The sequence below is a fragment of the Pelecanus crispus genome, chromosome 1, assembly GCF_030463565.1.
Source record: "Pelecanus crispus isolate bPelCri1 chromosome 1, bPelCri1.pri, whole genome shotgun sequence".
In the NCBI taxonomy this organism is placed as follows: Eukaryota; Metazoa; Chordata; class Aves; order Pelecaniformes; family Pelecanidae; genus Pelecanus; species Pelecanus crispus.
This window is the reverse complement of record NC_134643.1, coordinates 214,886,938-214,900,750: the sequence shown is the minus strand read 5'-3', so window position 1 is coordinate 214,900,750 and position 13,813 is coordinate 214,886,938. Positions and strand designations below refer to the sequence as shown.

At 50.6% G+C, this 13,813-nt stretch overlaps 1 protein-coding gene across 1 annotated transcript in view; it reads left to right on the top strand.

Annotated features, from left to right (window-relative positions):
- AMOTL1 (angiomotin like 1) overlaps window positions 1-13,813 on the top strand; it is a 68,887-nt gene that overhangs the window by 14,417 nt on the left and 40,657 nt on the right. Inside the window, exons 3-4 of the mRNA XM_075717769.1 lie at window positions 8,594-8,740; window positions 11,144-12,023. Coding sequence (XP_075573884.1) covers window positions 8,594-8,740; window positions 11,144-12,023 — 1,027 coding nt within the window. The remainder of the gene's footprint in view (window positions 1-8,593; window positions 8,741-11,143; window positions 12,024-13,813) is intronic.

The following is a 13,813-nucleotide window of genomic DNA, read 5'->3' as shown; positions in this document are numbered from 1 at the left end:
ATGTCCGCGGGGCTGTCCGCGAGGTCAGGCTCAGCTGGACTGTGGGGATGCACGTGGAGGTTTTGGGGAGACATGGAGATGTTACTGCTGACCATTGCAGCTTTCCTTCGGGAAATGAAAGCCTGATGGTCCCCAGTGCCATTTTTTAACACTGGTAGGTGTATAACTCGCTTTAAAGGCCAGATCTGGTAGAAATGTTACTCGGTGCTAAGGTGGGAGTACATGCCTTGCACAGCCTCCTTGTCCTGGAAACCATTAGGAGGACGGCTGCGTGCTCGGGTTTTTGCACAGAGACCATCTATCTGCTAATGTAATAGTCCCAGTGGAAACTTCAGTGCTCGGGAATATTTTGCGGATTTGGGAAAAATCCCAGGAGGATTTTTGGCTTCATACAGCAATTGCTTTTTGGCAGCTTTGGGATAGATGTAATCTGGTTCCCATTTGTGTCCTGAGTTTTTAAATGGAGCAGCCTGCCTTCAGCTCAGAGCAGAAGTAGAAATAGATGGAAGTAAATAGAAAATAATAGTAATAACAGCAAGAACAACTTCACCTCTGTAAGAAAAATTGTTAGGGCAACTTTTCTATTGAAATGTTGCATTTGAATAGAAATGTTCTTTTTTGGTCTTTTAAGGGACTTTTTCAGTAGGTGGCATGCTGCTGTGGCTGTGAATCTGGAGTAAATCTGTAGAAGCTGCTGAAATTACTCTGGATTTGGACGAGCGCGGGCGAGAGCAGAGTTTCGCCTCGCAGTAAGGCATACCCTGCGTGCAGCGGCAGGTCCTGCAGCACTTGCCGGCGTGGCTGCTTGCCGCTGCCTCTCGGTGGCCTTGCCGCAGCCCTGGCGCGTGCCGCCGCGGCGCGTGGCCGTGCCTTTCCCCACGCGCGTCTCTGCCGTGGCTTGAAGCTGTAGCAGGTCCTCGTTGCACGAGCTGGGCGATGACAGCCGGCACGTGTCGAGGCAGAGCCTTTCGAAGCGCGGGGTGATCTATAGGGGGATGCCACATCTCGGGGAAAACACAGCCTGGGATTAAATAATTGAGGAATGCTTGGGGTTGTCTGTTCAGACCGTATTAGTTAGCACAAATATAAAAGTGCTTTAGACAACAGTAACTCCAGTGATCAAGGCTCAGGCTGGAAAATAATGGAATTATTTTATTGATTTAATTTGATTTAACTTAATGAATAATTTTATGAATTAAAATGCTTTTAGGAAAATTCAGTCTCCATTTAAGACCTAAGCCAGCTGAAATAATTAAAAACCTGTTATTCCTCTGCCCTCCCTCCCCAGTGTGTATGTTGTGAGCAGGTATTTCAGTGAAGTCCCCGCCGGGCTGAGGGTCGGCACATGGGTCCCCCCGAGGTGGCTGGAGGTCCCCCCCAGGGACCTGGTCTGGGCTCCTGCATCCCGCAGAGGCGGGGAGGCACTTCTCGGGGGAACTCCCTGCATTTTCAGTTAGAAAGTACTGTACAGTCTTTGTACTATTTTTGTTCTGTCCTTATCCCAGGCTCCTTTGTACGCTGCAAGTTTGTGGGAATGACTCAGGGAGAAAGCTATTTAACCTAAAGGACACCACTGGCAAAAAAAATAGACGGATAAAGAGCAATGTCAGTGACTGCGAGTGGGAACTGAGAAGAATATATGTGCATATCTGAGGAAGAGGATCCTGAAACTGTCTCCAAATGGGGTGGGAAAAAAATTCAACTTTTTCAGATGCTGTTTATTCAGTTCAAGAAGGGAGTTTTATAATATGGTTTCTTGAAGTAACGAGGAGCTAGACTTAATGATCCACACTCCTAGGTCCTATTTCACTTCTGGTTAATTAATGGAAGGGCTTAAATATCCAAGTGACACGGATCATGCTAGTGCTTTTCTGTAACGTGATCATTTTTAAAGGCAGTAAGTACAGCAAACTTAATCGTAGCTTAAACTCTTGCTTTGCAAGTGTCTTGTCTGTATGTTGTAGCTGGTTGATTTATGATTTCCCTCCCCCCGCCCCAGTGGAAAAAAAAATCCTTCCCTAAGATTTGCATGATGAATTTTTATCTTGGAGTTTTTTATGGATTGGAAATCAGAATTTACGGCGTAGTGAAAATGTCTGCAGACTCTTCGCTGTGCTGACAAGCGGTGCGGCTGTAGCAGAAGCGTTGTCTCACTTGCAAGCTCCATGTCAGCCTTTGTATTTCACTCTTTCATGGAGAGTTTCTTCCCTTACTTTCAGCTCTGAATAATACTTACCCTTTTATCTCAGAGCAGCAACGCTGACATGAGTCGTCATTGTGCCGCTGGCACTTTGATCAAAGCAGAACTTTCAATTATTGATTCAATTCTTTGAATAAATTTGGGCTGGCTGCATATTGTAGACTCACTGTTATAGCTGCAGAGGCAAATGTATAGCTCATAATATATAGAGACCTTTAAAATGCACATATTTCTGCAAAGCCTGGTGCAGCCACCTAAGGAACATGTATCCCCTTCTCCATCGGGTTGATGCCCAGGTAACTGCTCAGCGCCTGGAGCTGCAATGAAAATACTCTGCCTGCATCCTGCCTCTCCTCCGGGGGTGAGCCTGGGAAGGGGGAAAAAACAGCGGATTATTCTAAAATTATAAAACCTGTAACCATCCAAGATGAAAGAGTTGTGACAGGCACCGTTTGCCCCCACATGCCCGCGCACCTGATTTCCATCGGGAAGGCGGGCAGGCGTGGGCATCCATGGGGGATCTCCCGGGCAGGCAGACTTGGCTCCGCTCTTTCCTGTATCCATCTGATCTCATGCCAGGTTCAGGAGCTGCTTTCAAGGCGCCTTTGCTTTGCTTCGCTCGTAGCTTTTTTGCTCGTCCCCTTTGTTTTTTGCTGACGGGAAGCGTATATGAAAATAAGTGCGCGAGGCTGAAGTTTCACGGAAAGCGTTCATCCTTGTAGGCAGTTAAATTTGGATGTGTTAGCACGATTCCTGGGGAGAGCTGGGGTTTGGCTGCTTCCCTCGCCTTTTCTCATTAGTCTTGCTAGTGCTTTTTTGGACGATGCGCTTTTTGGAGAGTGAGATGACAGTATCCCAGCTGGGAGACTCCAGGAGCTCTTCTCGAGCAAGGGAATAGCACAACATGGATCCCGAAGCTAACACTGGGATGAGGATTTCTTCCCCCAGAGCAGGGAGCTGTGGAGGGGGGGCTCGATCTGGCAACCCTGCCAGGCACAGGGCTGAGGCTTCTCCCGGCTCAGATGTGGTAGATCCCCGGCTTTCATGTGGGAAATGAGAGGTGCTGCTCGCTCACATCTGGTGTGCGTTATGTGGGTTGGATTTCTGTCCTGCAAGATGTTGCTCTGCTCCCGTGAAAATAATATTAGTGATGCTTGTTCAGTTCTTGCAGCGGTCAGGAGCCCTGGCAGCGGATGTGAGGTTCCCAAGCGGAATTATGGGGTGTGGGAGTGAGTCAGCCACCCCAGCAGTGACCTAGAAAACCTGCACATCAGCCAGGGAGCTGCTGATGGGAAACAATCACCAACGTGTGTCTGAGCCCCTGCTCTTTGTTGGAGCTGGGGCTGCAAAGGAGTCCTGGCGCTGCCGGAGGAGAGCTGCCGGCGGTACCAAGAGCATCCTTTGCAACGCTGTTGGAAGCGGCATCTCCTTTTTGTAGGCAAACCAAGAAATGGGACGCGTGAGTTAATGTTTTCTGAGCTGAAGGAAACTCCAGTCTGCCTCCCAGCCTTGGGAGAGTGGCATGCCTGTGTGGATGGGGTATGGTGATTTCCCCCTCTCGAAAATGGGCTGATGCTTGGGAGAGGAACTAAGGTTCACGGGCCAGGATGCGTATGGAGGGGCGTCCAGCCTTGGCGGAGGGTCCCCGTGACCCATTGGAGGGACTGATGGGTCCACCCTGGGGGATTCATGGCACAGCCTTCGGGCCGCCCCTGGGACCCTGGAGCACTTCGACCATCCTTTTGCTGGTTCCTTTAAATAATTATTTTCCTTTCTTGTTGACGTGAGATTTTTATGCAGCGACAGGGCAGAGAAAATATTTTAAATGTGGAATAAGGTATTTATACTCCTTTCTGGCTTGGCTATGAGACAGACGGACAGATGTGGGCTTGGAAACGGTGTCATTTTTGTTCTGTCATTTTTGGACCTCCCTTACAAACCGCGGCAAAGTTTATAGGAAAGTGTAAAGCCATCTTACTTACTTTTTAATTTCAGATGATTGCTTTGGATGGTATTTGAAATGCCTTGGTCTCTTTCAAACCGCTCGGTCAGTAGGGTACAAATTGGGAGAGGATTTTTTGGAGGATAACTCTGTGTTTCTGTTTGGCTGGGTGGCTTTTGGGTGGCGGAGGAGGAGCCGTATGTGCCGGCAGCGCAGGCTGTGCCACAGGCGGCCGCAGAGCGGTACCCACGCAGGCAGTGGGGTCTGATGCAGAAACGCATCACTTGGGCGCTGTTTTGAGGCGTTGCCTCTAAATAGCAGCAAACTGTCTTTGCACAACGGGCATTTTTTTGTGTTTTACTGAAGGTAAGAGTAGTAGGACAGTCTGGCTGTTAGAAAACCATCTTCTCCGACTATTTTTTTGAGCAGGAAATTTGCTTCCTGCGGATGCTGTTACTGCTCTAAAACCGTGGCTTTCCTGTAATGTCACAGCAATGAGCTTCCTATGAGGTTTTGCTTTAGATCCTTTTCAAAACCAGACTGAAACCACATCAGAAACAGGAAATATGTAAGCATTGCTCCTCTGTCTCGGGGTCCTTGCTGACTGTCTGGTGTTAATCTTAGCAAATGATTCATTGAAATCATTGCGAATCTTCAAAAGAATTGTGCTGCTGTGTAGTAACCCTCCAGGATAATACGTCTGCTTCTGTACAGTGTAAGGCGTGTTTATCTTAAGAAAAAACAAAACAAAAAACCAAACAAAACCAAATGAATTGGTGTCAGGCAATCACTTAGATGTGGGAGAGTTGGTAGAGATGCAGAAATGAAGGCCTGGAGCAGCTGCCCAATTCAGCAAGGACTGAACCGGGACAGAAATGTGGTCATGTCTTACAGAGTTGGCTATAAGAGACACCAGATGTATGGCATTGGAAGAGGTGATGTTTATGGACTGGGCTGTATCCTGGCACACTGGGGCTGAGGGGGTGGGGCTGGCTTTGGGAGAGGAGGGGGCACAGCACAGCCGGCAGCTGCCCGTGGGCACCTACAGAGGTGATGCATGCAGCTCTTCTTGGCAGCGGCAGCGACAAAACGTGGGGCAGCAGCCATGGTTTGTGGCTTGGGGCGTTTGGTCTGGATGTGGGTAGAAAGCCCTTCCCTGGGGACGTGTCCTTGGAGGGGTGATGGTCTCCATCCTAGGTTGCCCTCAATCAGCTGCTTGCCCATGGCCCCTGGGCACCGCAGCTCTGGCACCGGGATTCAGTTTTAGGGAAATTGCTTTTTCGGTGAGCATCGTAGAAGAATGGGGAGGTTTGGGGAAGGAGCAGGTGCCCGAGCATCGGAAGGGCGCCTTGCATCCCTGCAGGGCTGGGTGTAGCAGACTCTTTCCCTCTGGAGAGGGGAGCTGGGATGGATGGGGGAGGCTCCAATAATAGCAAGGGAGGAAAGAAAAAAGGCTCGTGCCTTGCTCCAAATGGCTTGTGAGGCTTCTCTAAGCTTTCAAGTGTTGTGTGTGTATTGCCCATGATCTCGATTGTGGCCACGTGCCAAGCACTGATCTCTCAGCAACTGTTATCTGTTTTACCCATAAACTGCCTTTCTGTGCCAGTTACAACTGACATTTTATTAAAACCTACTGTGAATGAACATAAAACATTGTATGTCATTTTTAACATCATAAAGCACCATTACTTCATTTTATGATGATAAAACATCAACATGGGTACAGCAAAGTGCAATGGTTTCTGGCCAGGTCAGAGCTACTTGGTTTCAACTCCGATATAACAGAGATCAGAAACCGAGCAGTTTGACAGATGCCAGCATTTACAGTCCTTGTGATTATAGTACAATATTACTTGGCCACGGCTACAGCCCCCAGAGACAGTTGGTTAGGTGAGAATTTCTGCTCTTATCACAGAAAAAACAAGTCTTTATTCTCCATTTTGCATCTTGGAAAATTTGAAAACATGATCCAAGGGTGCCTACAGACTCAAAACACAAAAGGCGAGCGTACAGTTTTAGTAACAGTTTATTTCTTTTAAATTCTGTTTGGTGAATGGTGAGGCCAAGCTGGTAGTTGCTGGTTGTTTGGGTTGCCTTTAATGCTCAAAACTGCATGTCTTCCTTGGGTATGTGGATTTTCTTTATTTCACCCCAGTCCGCTTTTTATTCATAAAACAAGCCCAGGCTCAAAACTCCCTTGTTTCGTACAGAATTCCTGATTCCAAGGCAGGACCATGTGTGTGGAAGAGCAGTGAAGGATGTTATTCTGTACCAGAATAGGGTAGTAATGTTGGAAATTAGGGTTCTTGAGATTTGTCTTAGGTCTGTATCAGTATCAGCACAAATTCCAGGCCAGTCTACCATGCTCATTTTCACAAACATACTTGGCTTAGATCTACTCAAGTGAGCAATCTTTCCCTCTTGCTCTCTGAATATAGATAACTGCCATGCACATTCATGCATAATATGAATGGTAAAGGGATGAATTAATTAACATTTCACAGAAATGCCTATTTTCTCTCCTCTGGGTGCGGAAGAAAATAGTATCTTCATGCCTGTAGAGAAGATGGGCTGGATCCTGCCCTCCACTATGATCCTTCTGCCCTGCTCCATGCAGGGGCATGGAGTTAGCAATGACCTGTACATAAGGAGGAGAGCAAAGCAGCCTCCCCGTGTGATATATGCCCGTGTGATATATGCCAGTGAGCATGCAGTTAGTCGAGCGCAAACCAAGCAGTCAGGATTAGTAAGTCCAGGTCATCCGTGGTGGATGTTTTTTCCTGCAGAGCATGGTGCTGTGGGTCCCTGTGCTCATGGGCTTCCTGCCTCACTGGGATGGGCAGATGCCCTGCTGGGACGGATGGATGCCCTGCCAGTGCCACTGCGAGCCCTCCACCTCCTGCCCGAGCACACCCCTTGGCAGTGGCCAGTGCTAGAGGTTGATGGCTGCCCCTTAATCTAAAATGTCTGGCAATGGCTGATGTAAATGAAGAGCAATTCTGCTGTGTCCCCACTGCACCAGCGTAGTCGGGGCCAGGAGACGCTCACCTCCGAGGTTTGAACCTCAAAGAGCCTTCTCTTTACAAAAATGAGGTAATGCTCAGAAAAATAAGTAGGAAGTGGGAAATCATAGAATCATAGAACAGCCCAGGTTGGAAGGGACCGCAGAAGATACCTGGTCCAACCTTCCATGGGAAGGGGAGCCTAGATGAGATTATCTAGTACACTGTTCAATCGCATCTGGAAAACCTCCAGTGATGGGGACTCTGCCATGTCACTGAGGAGGTTGTTCCAGTGAGTGATGGTTCTCACTGTAAAAAATTTCTTTCTTATGTCAGGATAAAACCTCTCTTGGTGCAGCTGGTACCCATTACCCCTTGTCTTCTCCATGTGGCACCTTGTGAAGAGAGAGCCTCTGCCCTCTTTGTAGCCACCCCTTTAAGTACTGGAACACTTCGATGAGGTTCCCCCCGCCCCGAGCCTTCTCTTCTCCAGGGAGAAAAGATCTAACTCCTTCAGCCTTTCCTCACAGGGCAGGTGATACAGCCCTTTGATCATCTCTGTGGCCCTCATTTGGACCCTCTCCAGCCTGTCTGTGTCTTTCTTGAATTGTGGGGTCATGCCAATGTCATTCCTGTCTTAACACTGCTGTGTTGCATTTTGTATGAGCTTGTTAAGACAAGCACCGCTGGAGAAAGCCATCCCTGAGAGCAGATTTAGGATGAGCTTTGTTGCTTGCCAGGAGAGCTTGTTCCTGCTCACTGATTGTGAAAGGGGTTGGAGGACTAGTCCAGCTGTGATGTCTGTGGGATGCCGGAGTTCGGGCATGCAGCTCCTGTGCAGTTGGTCTGCCGGACACATTCCCGTGGCTCTCCAGCTATGTTGTCTCCTTACCATAGTAAGAACATCTGGACAAAGTGATTTATAAACTCTCTCCCTTGATAGCGTTGGCTGTATTTTATGTCTCAGCAATTTTCTGTATTGTTGAACTATTACTCCTGAGCGGATTTTGTGGCAGAGCCTTTCCCAAACTTTAGCCATATTACATGTGTGGCTGGGTCCTCACCTATCCTTCTTTTTACCCACTCCCTCTTTCACTTTTACTCTGTCTCTGTTGGCTTCATGTCCCAGGGCTGTGCCTTGATTTGTGAGCTTGTCACTGGCAGCTCTTACAAGCCGGGCTGTGCCAACCTTGCTTTGTATCTGGTATCAAAGGCCAGGCTGGGTCGGTGCATGGAACATGACTTGGTGGCTGCCTCTTCTTCCTCAGAGCTAATGTGTTATTTGGGTGGTGAGGACAGCAGAGGCAGTAGGCTCAGTGGCCTCAGCAGGGCTTCTCAGGTACCTAACCATGCTCAAGAAAACATTTTGAACTTCTGTCATAAGTCATGGCTTTATATTCTGTTATTCAAGTGGTTTATTTACTGAAATCCCTTTCTTCTTTCTTGCAGGCTCCACATCTGTTTGTTACAAGCCTACCAGCCCAGTCCAGGTGCTGGAAGACACTGGCTTTCTTTACCAGGATCACCAGTTGTTTGCTGGCAGGCATGAAGTTTCTCCTCTAACAGCTGAAGCAATCAGTGCCAAAGAAAAAGCTGGTAAGTGGGTGGCCACACTTCCATAGGAACCCACCGCATTTACTGCCAGGTTTTTCCCAAAGTATAAATTGAGCAGTTTAGACCATTTACAAATAATATTTATGGAGTTGAAGGCCAGCTTCGCATCCTTGGTCAAAGGGGAGTTGCCTGTGACCTGAGTGTTATGACCCACCATCATTTGTCACCTGTACTTCTGCAGGATGCAACGTTTCCACTTGTCCTTCAGGACATGGTTGCTCTTCGCTGCACAGCTGGACCAAGGTCCATAGCTTTTTGCCGATGGAACAGGACTGCAGGCTCCTGTGGAAGGCTTGCTGTGGTCAATCCTTTTGGACCTCAACAACAGGCATATAAAGTACATCTCCCAAATATAAGGATGCTAACAGATATCTAGCTCGGGGGTGGAAATCCTTGTGGTGTATGATAAAGAGCTGCCTTGATAATGTAGCGTTGGCTTTTTCCACTTTCCGCAGGCTTATCTCAGGCATAGCCTAACAACCTAGACTATGAGCTTTCTGGTACGTTAGGGAGATTTTATTGCATGTCTGCAAAAATGTCCAGTATGTTGAGGCTTCTGTGTGCTGTGATAACACAAATAAAGCAGTAAGAGGTTCCTGTAGCTGCAGGGGCATATCAAGTAAATGGATCCTTGGCTGTTGTGCAGACAGGCAGATGGAGGTGTGTGTGTCTGTGCATCTTGTTGGCTCAAACAGTGGCCCAGGGAGCTGACAGACCCTCTGAAAGCTGGTGGTCAGGCTGGTAGGCAGATAACATCTCAGGGAAAGCAGGAGAGGTGTATCTCATAGGGCAGGCGTGGAGCAAAACAGCCTGGGAATCTTCTCTCCCCCTCGAGCCCCACAGTCGTCTTTAAGGCTTTGCCACAGAAATGTTGGTGGATATGACCTATTCTCGTAGTTAAGAGTCGAAGGCTGTTCTTCCCCTCTGGCACCCAGGTTATATATAAGTTATCCCACAGCATGTGCAGTAACTGGTGAAACCTCAGGGAAATACCAGACCTCAAGAGAAAGTTTGCTTTTTAACTACTTTCAAATGCCAAAAAACAAATGTAAGTACTTCTGCCAAACTCCTCTGAGAATTGGAAACAGCAGGAGAGAGAGAAAGTTGCCAAGAATGACCTCAAAAAGCTGAACTCAAAACGGCACCTCCTTCTTGCTTAGGGACACAGGAGGACTCTGTCCAGAGCTGTGGGCTTATTCTCACTTTTGTCCACACCGGGGTCTTTCAGGAGCACCCCTCTGGGCTCAGACACTGTTCAGACAGATGTCTCCCAGCAGGGAGGGATCCCAGCCTCCCAGCCGTGGTTGTAAGCCATTAGATGCTTAGCTCCAGGCAAGCTCCACTCTGTATATGGTGCAAAAATGGTACCGTTGCCTCTGAATTACTTCAGTAGCCTGTGTTAGGGTTGTGTAGCTGATCTGTCTGTGCTCTTTTCAAAATGCTGCCATTACATCTATGACCATAATGCCTTCCTTGTACTTACCCAGCAAAATTACAAAAGTTAGGATTGACTCCCTTAGAAATAGTGTTATTGGCCAGAAGGGAAATTGCAGTTTTAGGGGAAGATGCTACAGCACAGATTGTTCTTTAATTACACTTTCAGGACCCTTTTATTTTCAGTGTCGTTTCACAGTTTTTCTGTGACACATTCTGCATTTTGTTTTGTCATGGCAGGCAGTGCACTTAGGAGGGGATTTGAGTTGTCTGACTCTGGCCATCAAAAATGCAGCATCTCATTTAGTATTGCCGTGCAGGCTCCCTCTGTAAGCCATGCAAGGCATCTCCGGGGGGCTGGTCAAACATTGGAACAGGCTTCCTAGAGAGGTGATCGATGCCCCAAGCCTGTCAGTCTTTAAGAGGCAGTTGGACAAAGCCCTTAATACCATGCTTTAACTTTTGGTCAACCCTGAATTGGTCGGGCAGTTGGACTAGATGATCATTGTAGGTCCCTTCCAACAGTCAATTCCGTTCTGTTTGATTCCGTTCTGTTCGATTCCGTTCATATTTTAGAAAAGACCAAATTTCCCTGTGACATCGTCTGTCCCTCCATTGACTCAGGAGGGGCTTCAGAGCAGTGGGTATGGGATGCACGGACTATTATGGAGAGGAGGGCCAGGGAGGGGATGGGAATATGTTTTTAGGGGTCACTGCAAACAGAATTAGGGATGAGCTGGGGTGGGGGGATGAGCAGGGAGCAGTGCCCTGCCTCTTTTGGTGGCTTCCAGCCATGTGCCCTCTGCTCCCGGGGTGCCCCGGCAGGGCCCTGCCCCAGGGTGCATCCTGGGCACGGGGTCACAGCCATGGCGTGTAGGAGGGGACAAAAGCGGGGGGATCGGTCTTCCCGGGCAGCAGAGCTAATGGCCGCCTCTCTCTCCCCCTGCCCAGCCGAGGAGGCCCTCTGCACCCTGCGCCCACCCAGCTTCCGCCGGGTCCCAGAGGCAGAGATGCGAGGGGCGGAGGAGGTGGCAGCCGGCACCGTCCTGCAGCGCCTGATCCAGGAGCGGCTGAGGTATGGCAACCCCAGCGAGAACATGAACCTGCTGGCCATACAGCACCAGGCGACGGGCAGCGCCGGCCCCTCCAACAGCACTGCCAGCACTCTCTCTTCCGCAGAAAACCTCGCGCCCGAAGAGCCGCCAATGGTCCAGCCGTCGGGGCGGCAGGAACCGCAGGGGCAGGAGCACCAGGGGGACGGTGCTGCCATGGAGAAGCAGCCCCGGGCCCCGCAGCCCCCGCACGGCGCCGAGGAGCTCCCCACCTACGAGGAGGCCAAGGCCCAGTCTCAGTTTTTCCGAGGCCAGCCGCCGGCCACTGCCACCGCGCCGGGCTTCTACGGCGCGTCTGGCCAGAAGTCCAGGACGGAGGGGAGGCCGACGGTGAACCGGGCCAACAGTGGGCAGGCGCATAAGGACGAGGCGCTGAAGGAGCTGAAGCAGGGCCACGTCCGCTCGCTGAGCGAGAGGATCATGCAGCTCTCTCTGGAGAGGAACGGGGCCAAGCAGCACCCCCCGGCCCCGGGGGGCGGGAAGGGCTTCAAGGCAGCCCCGCTGCCCGGCAAGGCCACGGACCCGCGGGGCCCGCCGCCCGAGTACCCCTACAAAGGCAAGGCGGCGGCCCCCAGCAGCAAGGCGCAGGAGCACGGGCTCTTCTACGGCGAGCAGCCGGCGCAGGATGTCCTCAAGGCCTCCTACGCCGCCCCGCAGCCCGCCCGGGCGGAGGTGGCCCTCGTCCGCTACCAGCCGCCCCCGGAGTACGGGGTCAGCAGGTAATGGCCGTCACGGGGGGGTGGGTCTGGCAGAGGGGCCTGGTCCTGCCCTCGCTGGAGGAGCCGGCTCTTGCGGGGCTTGGGCCTTGCCTAGACGTGGCCCCTGTGAGCTTCAGCCTCGGGCCCGCGGTGGGGACATCACACCCCTGCGGCGGGGACATCACACCCCCGTGGCAGGGACATCACACCCCCACGGCTGGGCCCGCACGGGACGGCTTCTGGAGGCACCTGCATCTCTGAGAGGGCTCTATAAAGCATATACGCCACTTACGCCCTACTTAAATCTTCCTGACAGAGCTCGTGTGGGGCTTTCACGGGGCCGGGCCACCCTGTGAGCATGGGTTTATTCCAAGCACATTAAAAATAATCCAGAGCGGAGCGTTCACTGATTGCGAGCTGATCCCTGCGAGCAGCGCGGGTCCTGCCCAGCGCTCAGGCAGGTTTGCTGCCTTCAGAGGCGAGCCCGTGTGTTGAGGGCTCCCTTTTCCTTCCTGTACCTAAATACAAGTGTTTCTCTGTCTCATCCCTGTCTCTTTGACCTCCCAGACAGTATTTTGCTGGATTTGGAAGGTTGGTGGTGTCTGGTGTGATTACAGGTGTTTTTCATGTTGCAAGCTGCATCGTTAGGTCTTTTCTGACCCCAAAATCCCCAAAGGTGTTGTTGGCATTGACTTCAGTTGCATGCACTTATTTTGCTGCAGCGCAGGCACAGAGAAAAGATGGTGCAGCTGACTTGGCTCTTCCTATCCAAAATTTGTAAGGCATGAAATCAAGGGGTGAATGCTCTGCCTTTCTGTGTTTGCAAAAGTGACGGGTTTTGTGTCAAGACAGGGAGGAACTCGGAGCGTGGTTTTGATGAATGTTGCAAGGCAGTTGTGGCAAGTGGAGGGCCAGCGTTGAGCGCCGCTGGCCTTCCTCCAGCTGCACATGTGTTTTGATTACCAGCCTACCACTGTGTGGAGTTTGTGCAATTTTTTCAGAGCGAGATGATATTTTTAAGAGCTCAGCAAAAAATCTCTGTTTATGCTAAGGAACAGCTATATGGACTTGAGGGCAACTGGGTCGAGCTGCGGCTGTGCTCTGCCACAGGGATTCGCGGTGCTAATGAACACCTCCAGCACCAAGCAGATTCATCCCCACAGAAAAGGAGCCAGTTTGGGGTTTTTTAATTACTATTAGAAAATGCTGATTCAATACCCACAGAGTCTGTTCTGCTGAGTCCATGTGAGTGAGTGGACCTGGGTGCTGCCTGCAGTGCTGCAGCTAACCAGGAATGGCACTGGTGTCAAGTAGGAAACACTTTGTGACCAGTTTCAAAACCTTGTTCAGGTGCCTGATCAGCAAGGTCAACGCTGAGAAACCCCTTGATGTCTGTGCAGCTTTCCGCACAGACAGCACGGGCCAGCCCCCAGCCTTATCGCAAGGCGCTGCTGGGTCACCCCAGCAGTGTGGGGAGAAACCCCAAGCTTGTGATGGTGGTTACTGCTCGTTCCTGGTAAGGCAGCATGGTTTAACCCCCAAATCACACTGCAGAGGGGATGCCTGCTACCCTTGAGTGCTGTTTTCTTTGCATGATGGTGCAGAAATGTCCCTCCTGGCAGGTTCAGGGGCACAGGGTGATGTCTTGCACAGCGGACGACTGGCAGCATGGCAGAGCAGAGCTGCTGTGGTTTGCAGACTTACTAAAAAATCCTGGGTGGTGTCTTTCTTGCAGCTCAGTGAGGGTCTGAATACCTCTTGGTCTGGATATATTCCTGCTGGCTGCTCCAGCATCTGTTTCCAGGGGTAGG